At 48.6% G+C, this 13,053-nt stretch overlaps 1 protein-coding gene across 6 annotated transcripts in view; it reads right to left on the bottom strand.

Moving 5' to 3' along the window:
• Positions 1-2,043: 2,043 nt before the first annotated feature.
• Positions 2,044-13,053, bottom strand: part of FXYD6 (FXYD domain containing ion transport regulator 6) — a 44,136-nt gene continuing 33,126 nt past the window's right edge. The window contains exons 2-8 of one of the 6 annotated variants that reach the window (XM_066372511.1): positions 7,675-7,737; positions 6,993-7,031; positions 6,803-6,877; positions 6,012-6,048; positions 5,226-5,275; positions 4,774-4,824; positions 2,044-3,272 (exon numbers count right to left, since the gene is read on the bottom strand). In XM_066372511.1, the coding sequence (XP_066228608.1) occupies positions 4,796-4,824; positions 5,226-5,275; positions 6,012-6,048; positions 6,803-6,877; positions 6,993-7,031; positions 7,675-7,732 (288 nt within the window). In that variant the 5' untranslated portion in view covers positions 7,733-7,737 and the 3' untranslated portion in view covers positions 2,044-3,272; positions 4,774-4,795. Of the gene's footprint in view, positions 3,273-4,773; positions 4,825-5,225; positions 5,276-6,011; positions 6,049-6,667; positions 6,743-6,802; positions 6,878-6,992; positions 7,032-7,104; positions 7,336-7,674; positions 7,738-13,053 lie in introns of those variants that run through there. The other 5 variants (XM_066372513.1, XM_066372502.1, XM_066372509.1 and 2 more) reach the window with 5 other exon arrangements.

Genomic DNA, 13,053 nt, shown 5'->3' with positions numbered 1-13,053 from the left:
ACCAGGATCCACCCGGCACGCCCACCAGAGGGCGACGCTCTGCCCACCAGGGGGTGATGCTCTGCCCATCCAGGACGTTGCTATGTTGCGACCAGAGCCACTCTAGCGCCTGAGGCAGAGGCCACAGAGCCATCCCCAGCGCCCTGGGCCATCTTTGCTCCGATGGAGCCTTGGCTGGAGGGGAAGAGACAGAGAGGAAGGAGAGGGGGAGGGGTGGAGAAGCAAATGGGCGCTTCTCCTGTGTGCCCTGGCCAGGAATCGAACCCGGGACTTCTGCACGCCAGGCCGACGCTCTACCACTGAGCCAACCGGCCAGGGCCCTTAAACTTATTTTTATAGTTTAATGTCTTATTTTTAATAATAAATATGGGGAGGTATCTGGTCTGTGGCCCTGGGGCCTCTCAGGACCTTCATCTGGCCACGCTGTGAAGTTGCAAGGCTGAACCCTGACCAGGAGTGCTCCGCGGGTGGTGGTCAGTAGCTCATTTACAAAGCTTAAGTGTGACCAGGCTTTTTTTTTAACCACAGGGATCACCAGGTTGACCATGTTGAGCTTGATCTCAACTACAAGCCTGTCTTTGCAAAGACTCGGGGGGCTGAAGCTGGGTAGGCACACAGGAGTCGGGGCGGGGGGTGGTGGCCGGGGAGCAGCTAGGCAACCCCTCCACTCCAGTCCCGCAGGATTCGAGACTTGTAGCTCCAAACAACTCAACAGAATCTAGACAGACTCTACAAACATCTTTTTGAGTCCCTAAGATGCACATTAGAATAAGACATAGTTCTTGCCCTGTAGAAATTGTGCCCCATAACGAAGACACAAGACACACATGGTGGGGGAGGGGTGCACACCAGTGCCCTCCTACGGGAGTTGTCCTGCAGCTGTGTTTACTTGGACAACAGCACTTTTTATGAAACTGAACTGGAGTGGCTTTGGAAAGCAGTGCTGGGTGGCCCCCAGGCCCTATGCCCCACCTATTGTCATGACAGCTGAGTCACAAACATTATCTGCCTGGCCTCTCCAGTTTGGATCCCAGGTATGGAGTATTGAATGTAAAGATAAAGGCAGGAACCTGTGTGACTGGAGCACAGAAAAGAAAGAAGTTATTCTAGGTGAAGTTCAGGAAGGCTTCACAGAGGAGGGGGTATTTGGATTGGCAGAAAGATAGAAAGGCTTGGATCAAGCCCTGGCCGGTTGGCTCAGTGGTAGAGTCGGCCTGGCATGCAGGAGTCCCGGGTTGATTCCCGGCCAGGGCACACAGGAGAAGTGCCCATCTGCTTCTCCATCCCTCCCCCTCTCCTTCCTCTCTGTCTCTCTTCCCCTCCCGCAGCCGCAGCCGAGGCTCCAGTGGACCAAAGATGGCCCAGGCGCTGGGGATGGCGCTGTGGCCTCTGCCTCAGGCACTAGAATGGCTCTGGATGCAACAGAGCAACGCCCCAGATGGGCAGAGCATCGCTCCCTGGTGGGCGTGCCGGGTGGATCCCGGTAGGGCGCGTGCAGGAGTCTGACTGCCTCCCCGTTTCCAGCTTCGGAAAAATGCAAAAAAAAAAAAAGGCTTGGATCATAACCTGAGTGACCTATGTTACTCTTTGTCAAACACTTAGGTAGTTGTCCCAAAACTAACCAAAGGGAGGGGTTAGAAGCTTTCAGTCCAGGCCCGTGAGGCTTCAGTCCAGCCACTGCAACTCCCTTCTCTCCAGGACAGGCAGAAGGTACACATCCTGGTCCGCTGCCTGGGGGAGGAAGTGAGGGAAGTAGGAGGAGTGGGGGGTACAGGAGGAGGAAGGGATGAGGAGGGGTCTGGGCAAAGGAGGAAAGGGGGAGGGGAGGGGAGGGGAGGGGAGGGGAGGGGAGGGGAGGGGAGGGGAGGGGAGGGGAGGGGAGGGGAGGGAAGCAGGCGAGGTGGCTAAGCATTACAGCAGCTGGAAGGAACAAGGGCCACTTAGCTGCCTCTTCAGCCCTCACCTCCTCCCTCTGACCAAGGACAGTCCCTTTGGCCCTCCAAATATTTGAGTTCTTGCACAGAAAGGAACGCACCTCTGAGCCACTAGGAAACAAATGATATTTTATTCCTTGTTGTTGTTGAGAGGATAGATCACAGCACAGACAGCAGTTCTGTCACACATTTGGTTAGTTTCCAAGACAACACGATGGATGGGAGGGGCAGGGTCTGGTTTGGCTTTCCACTCTCTTTATGACCTCTGACCTCTTGCTGTTCCCCAGCAGGAGGGCTGCAGGGAGCCCTGTCTGGCCTCTAACCTCCAGCATGGCCACTGCACTTGCCACTCTGACCAGTGACAAGCAGAACAAAGGGAGCAGCAGCCATTACCGCCACCTGACCAAAGGGCTGTGGACAGAGAAGCAGAGGACCTCTGCCCTCCCTGTGGCCTCCCCGGGATGTTAGCCCCAACAGAATGACCAGCTGTCAGAGGTCCGACTCAAGGTCGGGGAGTCCGATTCCAGGCAAGCCGGGCTACAGATCAGAGCCGTGGACTCAGGAAAGGGAGGAGAGGGGTAGGGACCCAGATCCCAAGGGCTTATTGCTGAGAAGATGTGCAAGAGGCACATTCCCCAGGGGCAGAGTACAGTCCCGGGCCTGGCCTCCCTGTCCACTCGGCGATGGGGCAGGGCAGGCGGGAGCCCCGTGGTTAGTCCTAGGAGAAAAATGACCAGGGAAGGGGCATCGCCTGCCTGAGACCAGCTCCTTGCTGTGAACCTCCAATTTCTAAGAGACACTCCGAACAGACTGGGGTCAGAGGTGGAATAGGGAAGGTTCTTGCAAAAGGAGTGAAGAGAGGCCATGAAGAATGACCACGAGGGTGTGTAAACCTTCCCAAATCCCAAGAGGAGTGGGGACTCCCACCTGGGCCCCAACCCTACACTCACCCCCAACTCAAGAGGGGAGGCTGGTCTCTCAGGGGAAAAGCAGGCTCCCGGGGGCGCTACTGGGGAGGGGTGGGGCTGATGGTGACTCGGCTCAGCTCCAGCCCAGGGAACGAGGCCAGGTTCACTAGACAACATCATCCACAGACAGGCAGCCACGAAGATCACGGCACCACACACACAGACACGTCACGGGTGGACAAGCCCGCAGGCTGCAGCTGGGAAGGTGGGTGTTAGTTGCGTCACTAAGTTGAGGACTAGTATTGGGGGGAAGGGATACAGAAGCTCTCAGCTCCTCCTGGGAAAAGGTCTGCAGCTGGAGTGGCATGTTTTTCTTAAGCACTGACTTTTGCATCTGAAGGTTCGAGCAGCTGCCTTCAGGGTCTGGAGGCTGAAGAGGAAGAGAATTTAAATTAAAACAAAACCCTGGCTCCTTGAAGAAATCTTCAGCTCCTTGTCTGCCTGCCTTCCGTAGCCCCTCTGCCCACGGAAGCTCACAAGGTGATACCCCCCACTTGAAGAGCCACGCTCCCGGGGAAGTGAGCCTGGAGCATGAGGAAGGAGGTGCAGGCACAGAGGTGGGGGGGTTCCCTTCAGGAGGGCTGGGCCTCGGGTGACATGGAAAGGACACTCTTCAGCCCAGAACCTCTATCCCAGGACACCCTTCCCTAGTCACTCAGTCCTGTAACCTAGGAGTCCTAGTTTAAAAAAAGAGAGAGAGAAGACAACTACTAGCTCTCGCTCCCTCCCCTGAGCCTTTCCTACCGCTCGCAGATTCTGACCTGCCAGCTGCCAAGTGGACAGGACGCCAAGTGGCAGCTGGGACACCTGCCTCTGAGGCTGGGTCCCTCAGCACTGCACACTTGGGAACCAGCCTCCCGAGCCTCTTCTAGAAGAGGGGGCTCTCGCGCCTGCACTGCCCTCCCGACCCCCAGGGGCTCTTCGGGGGACATGAGCGGAAACGCTACAGGAGCACACCACGTCATAATGACCAGAGAAAACGCTGGTGCAGCAGGCTTTGGACATCCAGAAATCTCTTTTAAATTACAATTCAGGATAAAGGTATATGCCTTATTTGCATTAAACATACACACACACACACACACACACTCTCTCTCTCTCTCTCTCTCTCTCTCTCTCTCTCTCTCTCTCTCTCAAAAAGGCAAAAGTGAGCCGAGAGAAGACAGCCCTGGGCCCCGTGGTGTCCAGGGTGTGTCACTGAAGCAAGGCAGGAGGGAGCACAGGGTTGGTGAGATGGCACCAAACCACCTGAGTTTAGGACCGTCTGTCACTTACTCTCTGTGTGGTTATGCTTGCTGACCTCGTTTCCTCATCTACAGAATGGGGTGCCCTCCCCCATCCTACTGACTTCTGGCAGGCTCCAGCGAGTTTGTGTGGTGATGACATTTTGAAAACGGTAAAGCATTTAACGATTACTTTTCTTGTCCCTACAATGAGCAGTAAACAAGCACACTAAAAACAGTGCCCCTAAATGTTGAGACCTGATAACACTGGTAAGCAGAGGGTGGAGGACGTGGGGCATCATACACTGTTCTCCCAACATTCATGTAGGGTTGGTAAATCTCGTAACTTGTTAATTTAAAAAAACGGCCCTAAGGGACTTTCTGAATCATCTCTCAAAGCAATTATCTTTATGCTGCCCTGATACGAGATTTCACTAACCTGAGTCCTCCCCAAGTCATGCCCAGATGGCAGCAAGATGCCCCATTAACTTGACCACTGTGTTCGTCTGTCTGATCATCCCTTTCAGACGCCAGGCTCCTCAGACCACAGCTCTTAATAAAAGCTGTGCCCACTGCAGAAGCTAGCCCAGTCTTCCCCAGGAAGAATAGTGGTGGAGACAGAGGAAGACACAGCAGACAGCACCTTACCTTCCCACCTGAGAGCTGCACCTCAGTTCTCTGCTTTCTGGGGCTCTGTTGCTGCAAAGTAAACCAGAACAGATGATTACAGCAAACGGACTCCTTACCCCAGAGGGCCACACCCCGCAGCAGCCATGCCTAACTCTGGGGGAGCCCAACCCATTCAGCAAAGAAGTGACTCGTGTGGAATTTCGAGTCTGACAGACCTGGGTGCAAATCACTGCCCTTCTCCTTGCTGGTCATAGAAACTTGGCACATTTCCTAAACTTTTGAGTCCCACAGTTGTAAAACTAGATAGTGATGTCAGCCTCACGGGGCTGTGTGCACATTAAATGAGAGGGATCTGTGACACACTTTGTATCTGCCTGACACTAAGCAGCTGCCCCACAAGTAGCGGCTGTCAGGAGCAGCAGCCTGTTGGTGGAGATGAGGAAACGCAGGCAGGTGGCCATGACAGTTACCATTTGCTGTGATGAGGTTCTCTACCTGGGCCTCCTCGTCCCCTGGAGCCCTGCAGGAAGACAAGACACAAGCCCTTCCGTCAGAGGTTTCCACGGCAAACCCGGAAAGCATCTCCATTCCCTTTCCTGGGGTAGGGGTGCCTAAAGTCGCCAGAAGCCTCCACACTCTCCATGAGCTCACAGGGTGATTGAGAAGTCGAGACTAAAAGGGCAGAGCCAGGGAACTTGTGGGAACCCTTCAATGTCAGCCCCAAGAGAACTAAGTACTGGGAAGGGGTGCCCTAGGGACTCCTGGGGGCTTAGCCGGGCTATGTCCTGCCACAGACTTTGGGCTTGTGAGGCCCAGAGCTTCCCTTGCTTACTGTAGTGGACTAATGAATGGGCTGTGCCCTTGATGTCTAAGTAAAAAGGTGACTGAAAAGGGAACCCAAGCTTCTACTCAGCTCAGAGAGCATCAAGAACAGGTGACAAGCAGGGACAGTGTCACAGACCCTGAAGGGAGATGACCTCCTGAGAGGCTCTGAAGCCCTCTGCCTCCCTTCGCCTCCCGACTGTCTCAAGGGCCTGCACCTTCTTGCCCACTTCCCATCCCCATACCCGTTAGAAGAGAGAAGGGGGGACTAACCGTCCAAGTCTGCCTGGCAATCCTCAGAACTTCTACCCTACCCTCAACACACACGGCCATGTCTGAGACAAGAATCTCAAAACACTCATTTGGGTCACGCACCAGGAGGCCCCTGCCTATTCCCCTATCACCCCAAATGTCCGCAGCCATGGCATCCTTACCGGGGCTTCTGGCTGAAATTGCACTTGCATCTGCGACCTAAAAGGCAAAGCAACCATCCAAGGTCATCAGCTGGCCTGAGCTCAAGGTCACGCTCCTGGCTTGGCCACAGCAGGGCCACCCTGTGAGTTGGTGCAAGCTGTGAGACTCGGTGACAGCACCCTCACACCCAGGCTCATACAGCTGGATGCCGCAATCCTGAGCTGGGGGAGGGTCCTTCTGGGGCCCAGTTTCAACAACAGCTTGGACAGCTACACACCACAGTCTGCCTGACTGTGCAAGCGCAGAGGCCCCCACACAGACCAGGCTTCCACGAGGAACACAAACACACAGGGCCACCCTCAGAGCACATGAAGGGCAGCCTCTATGTCCGATGTCCTGTCAGTCTCCCACTCACCCACTGCTGGATACAGCACCAGAGGGCCACCCTGCCCCTTTTTCTTGTCTGTGCTTTTTTCATCAAGCATTTATATCGCTTGTGCTTCACCATTTTTACCAAGCACCTATTATGTGCCAAGTACTCTCTTACATCCTCGAGATAACAGGGAGAACAGACAGGTTCCTTCCCTCCCCTAGAAAGGGACAGCCAGGCTCTTAGACTGCTCTCCGCCTGCTCAGCAGCTGATACTGCTCTCACAGGGTGAACAGGGAAACTCACTCAGGATAAGAAGGATCCCGACAGAGAAGAGGACCACAGCAAACACCAATCCCCCGATCCTCAGGGTCTGGTAATCTGACAAAGGAACAGCTTAGCAGCTGATACTGCTCTCACAGGGTGAACATGGAAACTCACTCAGGATAAGAAGGATCCCGACAGAGAAGAGGACCACAGCAAACACCAATCCCCCGATCCTCAGGGTCTGGTAATCTGACAAAGGAACAGGGTGAGAGGTGGAGAAGGAGGACGGGCCAGGGAGTGTGCCAGCCCGCCCCAGAGGGGCTGTGCCGCCCCCTCCCGACCCAGGGCGGCTGTCACCACTCACCATAATGAAAGGGGTCCTTTTCTTTCTCCTGCTCAGCTGCTGCAAAAGTAAACACACCTGGTCACGAGGAGGACAGCAGCACACTGCACATCTTGGCTCCCAGGTACCTTACCTGGCCTCACAGCCCTGCTCCCCACAAAGGCTTCCTGGGAAGCGGCACCTGTTCCGCAGAGGAGCCTGGAGAAGCCCCCAGGATGGGCCTGCCTGGCAGCCAAGGGCAGGCCCACCTCAGAGCCCCTGTGAGAGTCTGTGTTCATAGCACAGCCATACCAACGGTCCCTTTTTATGCATAGTCACCCCCCAAAGGCAGGATCTATTTCTCTCGTTATGGATGAGGGAACTGAGACCAAGGAAAAAACATGTGACTTGCACAAGGCCAGAGTCTAAAGACTGATGTACAGTTCTCACTCCCAAAAGCTCACAGGGCCAGGTGGCCTTGAGGCTTGAAAGCAGACCCCGCCGGAGTGCAGGAGTCTGTGGGAGGGGTGGGCAGGCTGGACAGGGTCTGTGAGTAGCTGCCACCTTCCGGGACTTTCTCTGCTGACTAAGGTAAGGGGGGGGGGGCTGCTCAGACCTGTAGAACTTGAGAGCCCCAACCCTAGAGTCCCAAAGGGCCAGAACCTTCCATCAGAAAAGGCCATGGCTGCCAAGTGGTCAGAGCCAGGTCCTGTGGTGTACTTACCACTGGCCAGGATGGCAGGGGCAAGCAGGCTGCAGAGAAAGATCAGCACCACCTCCATGGCGTCTAGGGACAGAGGGAGGAGAAATGACCCCTGGGCAGGAGAGTCCCCACTCCAACCTTCAGTCCCACCAGGGGCCCAGTCGAATTCCCAGCTGTATTCTGAGCATGCTCCAAACGGTAAGAGCAAAGCAGCGAACATTTATGGGACTCTTGCATTCACTCAATTACTACCATTGAACCGATAATATTAGCAGGCACCTGGACAAACCCCTTTTTGCAGATGAAGAAACTGAGGTTTAAGAGGTTAAACAGCACTCATGACAGTGAGCAGCACAGCCTAGATCCTAACCTAGCTCGGCAACTCCTCCACCACCTACCTCTCTGGCACCAAAGCCATAAAGCCCAGAGGGCTTTGAAGGTGAGTTCATTGGTGACCGCCTTTCCAGGTCACCCTTCTATTTCATTAAGATGTCTGGGACTTCCTGGCCTGGCCCCCATAGCCAAGGCCCACTGTTGCAAGTTCTTCCTCCTACTAGGTTAAATGGTGCAGGTGAACCGATGCCTGCTCTAGCCCAGCCAGCTGGGTGGGTCAGGAGACCTGCCGTTTCCCGAGGTCTGTATGGTAACCCTGCAATGCTGACAGCTCTCCCTAAGTCACCCTCACACTCTCACCTCCAATGTGCCCAAGCCAACTCCTCCCATAGGCTTCCAGGCACAATCCTCCAGAAAGGTGGTTTGATTAAACAAAGGGAGTATGGACCCTGGTTCCCGAGCATCAGTGCCCTGGCCTCCTTCCCCAGGAGACACCTGAGACTTCTGCTCATGAGCTTATTGATCTCTGCGGTTGTTCACTCCAGGAAGGACTATCTCAGTGAAAGCTTCTGCCACTTAGCCCCTCCCAGGGGGAAATTTCAATGGAGTCATACACACCTCATTTCTGGGCTTAAAGGAGTATGGTAAAAAGCCAACAAGGAAAAGGGGAGGGGCTGAACCAGGAAAATCTGAGGCTGTCTGTTCCTTTCCTGGGGGTGTGGGGGGTGACACCGGCAGTGGCCTGACCTCCTGGATGTCTATCTGGTGGCCAGGGCCATACTAGGTCTGAGGGATCTCACCCTGTGACTTCCCCTGGCCCAAGCCAGCAGCCCCAGCTGCCATTCCCCTCTCCGCCACCAGAGGTCAGAACTGCTGCATCCAGAGTCACCCTGATGCACAGACCTGGACTCTTGGGGGACTCAAGAAGCATTTTTTGCTTTAATGCTACGTCATTTAATAATTGCGTTTATTTATAACTTTACATTTATATTTTATAGGTATGGACATATAGAATATACATAATAAAGCACAGGACTTAGATAAACACCCATAACAAGTAACTTTATTTGGACTAGTACTTAACAAATACTACTGTACTTACCCAGCTCTTCCTCCATCCTACCCCCCTGCTCCATTCCCACAGGTAAACACTATCCTGAACATGTGTATTTCTAATCATCCCCTTGCTCCTCCTCAAAGTGTTTTACATTAGAAATCACATGCCATAAAACTCACCATTTGAAAGTGTAATTCAACAGCTTTTAGTATAGTCACAGAATTGTACATGCATCATCATCAATTCCAGAATACTTTCACCGTCCCCCAAAGAAACTGTGCCCATTACCAGTCATTCCCACTCTCCCTTTCCCCCACCCCTGATGCCAGATTATCTACTTGGTCACTATAGATCTGCTATTCTGGACATTTCGTGTGTGTGTGTGTGTGTGTGTGTGTGTGTGTGTGTGTGTGTGTGTGTGTGTGTGTGGCCTTTTGCATCAGATTTCTTTTGGTTAGCATAATGTGGTCAAGGTTCTCTGTGCTATATAGTACGTGCCTGTACCTCATTCTTTTTAATGGCTGAATAAGTTTTCATTGCGCAAATAACCATCCTGATCTTTTTAAAAATATATCTAAATAAGATACTGTTTAGTGGAGCTTTTTTGAGCTTTATAATTATGATATGGCTTCTTTTTTTTTTTTCAGTCTTCTGTTAACTGGCCATTTGGGTTCAACATGTTTCTGAAATTCATGTATATTATTACTTGTAATCATAGTCCATTCATTGTCAATGTTGTGTAAAATTCCATTTTTCCAGTAAATGATCCTGTATCGATTGGTCCTTTCTGTCGGCAGACTTTTTTTTCTCCCTAATTTTGTGCCGCTCTAAACAATGCAGTTGTGAACGTCTCTGTGCCCGCTGCCATGGCACACAGGAAGAGTTCCAAAGGACTGTGTTTCACATCTTTTGACCACTCCTTTCATAAAAAACACTTTTTACACCAAGACTCCGTAAAAATGTATAGTCATGAATACCAGAAAAATAATATCACAAAATACTTAAAATGAATGATGCCTTCTGATATTTTCTACCCTACTTTTTTTATTTTAAATGGCTAAGTCCATTAATGGGTGACCCTCAGCAGCTTGAAAAATTCTGTTCAAGAGACAGGCCTAGGAGTGAAGTCATTGGGTAGCACAATATGCAAACCGTCATCGTTACAAAATAATTTCAAATTGCTTTCCTAAGTAATCATCCCCATTTTAGCATCCCACAAGCTGCGTGTCTGTTCTTACTACTCTACATACTTATCAATACAGTACTTGGTTTGTCAGACTGCTCAATTTCTGTCAATCTAGAGGTATAAAACATGGCATTTATTTTACTAATGCAGTGGGGCTTTTCTCTGTTTGCCATTCCTACTTCTTCATCAGTGATGTCTTTCATGTCTTTTGCTCTATTTTCAAATGGGTTGACATATTATGCATTTCTTATTCTGAGTACTAAATCTTTGTCATTAAGTATTGTAAATATCTCATTCCAATTAAGGCTTGTCTTTTCACTTCTAAAAATTGTCTTTTAATGAACAGAATTTTGTAATTCTAATGTAATTAAATGAAATAATTTTTGTCTTTGTCACCTTGAGTAAGAAAGCATTTTCTTCTAAAAACTGTAAAGCTTTTTTTTTTTAGCGAGAAAGAGAGCAAGATACAGAAACAGGCAGGCAGGGAGAAAGATGAAAAGCATCAATTCTTCATTGCAGTACCTTAGTTATTCATTGACTGCTTTCTCATATGTGCCTTGACTGGGGGGCTCCAGCCAAGCCAGTGACTCCTTGCTCAAGCCAGTGACCATGGGCTCATGCCAGACACCTTGGGTTTCAAGTCAGCGACCTTTGGGCTCAAGTTTATGATCCCACGCTCAAGCTGGTGAGCCCACGCTCAAGCCTGTAAACTCAGGTTTCAAACCTGGGTCTTCAGCAGGTTCGGTGCTCTATCCATGGCGCCACCTCCTGGTCAGGCTAAAAACTGTAAAACTGTCTTTTATATTTAAATTTTTATTCCATTCAGAATTGATATTTGTGTAAGGTGTGAGGTAGGGATCTGACTTCTACTTTCATTGTAATAACCAGTTGTCTTAGCACCATTTGTGGACACTCCCCCCTTTCCTCACGATGCTCAATGCCACTTGTTCATATATCTGGCCTCTATTTAGATGTGGGTTTCTGGGCTTCTCTTTGGATTTACTGATCAATCTGTCTATACCTGCTCAAAATCAGTGTCTCAATTACTATAGCTTCACAGGACTCTTCCTATGTGGTAGACGGGCTTCCCTCTTCTTTTTCTCCTCTTTCTTCTCTTCCTTTAAGTACATCTTCACTATTCTTGGTCTTTTGCTCTTGTATATAACTTTTAGAATCAGTTTGTTAAATTTATTTAAAACTGTTGGGATTTTCATTGGAATTGCAATGGATCTATCTATAGAACAACTTGGGGAAACTGACATTTTTCTGAACTTGAGTCTCCCATATATAAATAAATCTTTTCATGTGGTTAGGTCCTTTTCAATGTCCTTTAATAAAGTTTTATAAATGCTTGCATATAGGTCTTATACATGTTCTATTATTTATTCCTAAGGCCTTTACAATTTTTTATTGCTATTTTAAACACTGTTTTCTGCATGTTCTCTAATTTTTACTGGTATAGAGAAAAGCCATAGATTTGTATATATTGATCTTAAATCCAGTAATCTTGTTAAACTCTTATTATTTCTAATCATTTACTTTTATAGTCCTTTGGATGTTCCCTACAGACATATCATCTGTAAATGATTCAGTATTATTTCTTCTTTTCTAGTTCTCACACTATTTATTTCTATTTCTTATCTTATCCTTAGACACTGCTAGGAATTTCAGTAAAATTTAGAACAGAAGCACTGATAATGGACACACACACTAACACATATGGTCTCATTGATGATTTTATTTTATTCTCCATGTGTTTCAGAGATATAATGACATACAACATTGTGTAAGTTTAATGTGTTCATGATTTGATACATGCACATATTATAAATGACAATAAGCTTAGTTAACGCTTCTATCACCTCACATAATTACCTTATGTGTGTGTAGTGAGAATAAGAAAATGTGATATATTATATATTCCACATACTCAATGGAATATTATTCAGCCATAAAAAAAGAAATTACTGATTTTAAATAGTGTTCTTCTAATGTTTTAAAAGTTCCTCTCTAATACTGGTTTTCCAAAATATTTGTTTTATTTTCTCCTTTAATCTATCAATGAAGTAAATTACATGTACGTTGTATGAATTTTCTAATGTTAAATCATTCTTTCATTTCTGAAATACAACCAAGGTATTACCTTTTTAATAAGCTGATGGATCTGGGTTGCTGGTATTTTGTTTTGGATTTTTGCATCTGTGTGCATGAGTAAGACTGGGCTGCAAATTTTATTTTATTGTATTCATTTTGCTTGGTTTTGGTATCGTGGCAGTACTGGCCTCACAGAACAAGTATTTCCTTTCTTGCTATTCCTTTGAAGAGTTTGCAGAAGATCCGGGATTATCTGTTCTTTAAATGTTTACCAGAACTAACCTGTAGAATCATCTAGGCTTAGTAGTTTTTTGTGTGTGTGGATTTTAAATTGCCCATTTAACTAACTAATGACAATGGCACTTCAGATTTCTATTTGTTCTTAGATATATTGAATTAAAATTTTCATGAGAATTTTCCCTTTTCTGCTTTTAATTTTATTACCACAAAGTTGTTTATAGTATTTCCTTATCATTTTATTTTTTGTTGGATCTATATTTATGTCCTTTTTTACATTCTTTCTCTTTAATAAATTTTTAAATTTATTGTTAACATGGATTTAAGTGTCCCACTCAATATAACACCCTCAACCCCCAACAACATGCCCCCATTATACTCCCTTTACCCCCCTCCCTTCACTCCCTCCCCCCTTCCCTCTGGGATTTGCTATCCTGCTATCTGTATCTATGTGTTATGAATATATAATTTTACTAATCCCTTCACCTTCTCT

Source organism: Saccopteryx leptura, chromosome 1, assembly GCF_036850995.1.
Source record: "Saccopteryx leptura isolate mSacLep1 chromosome 1, mSacLep1_pri_phased_curated, whole genome shotgun sequence".
Classification (NCBI taxonomy): Eukaryota; Metazoa; Chordata; class Mammalia; order Chiroptera; family Emballonuridae; genus Saccopteryx; species Saccopteryx leptura.
Note: the sequence above shows the minus strand (reverse complement) of the source record. Positions and strands in the feature narration are given on the sequence as shown.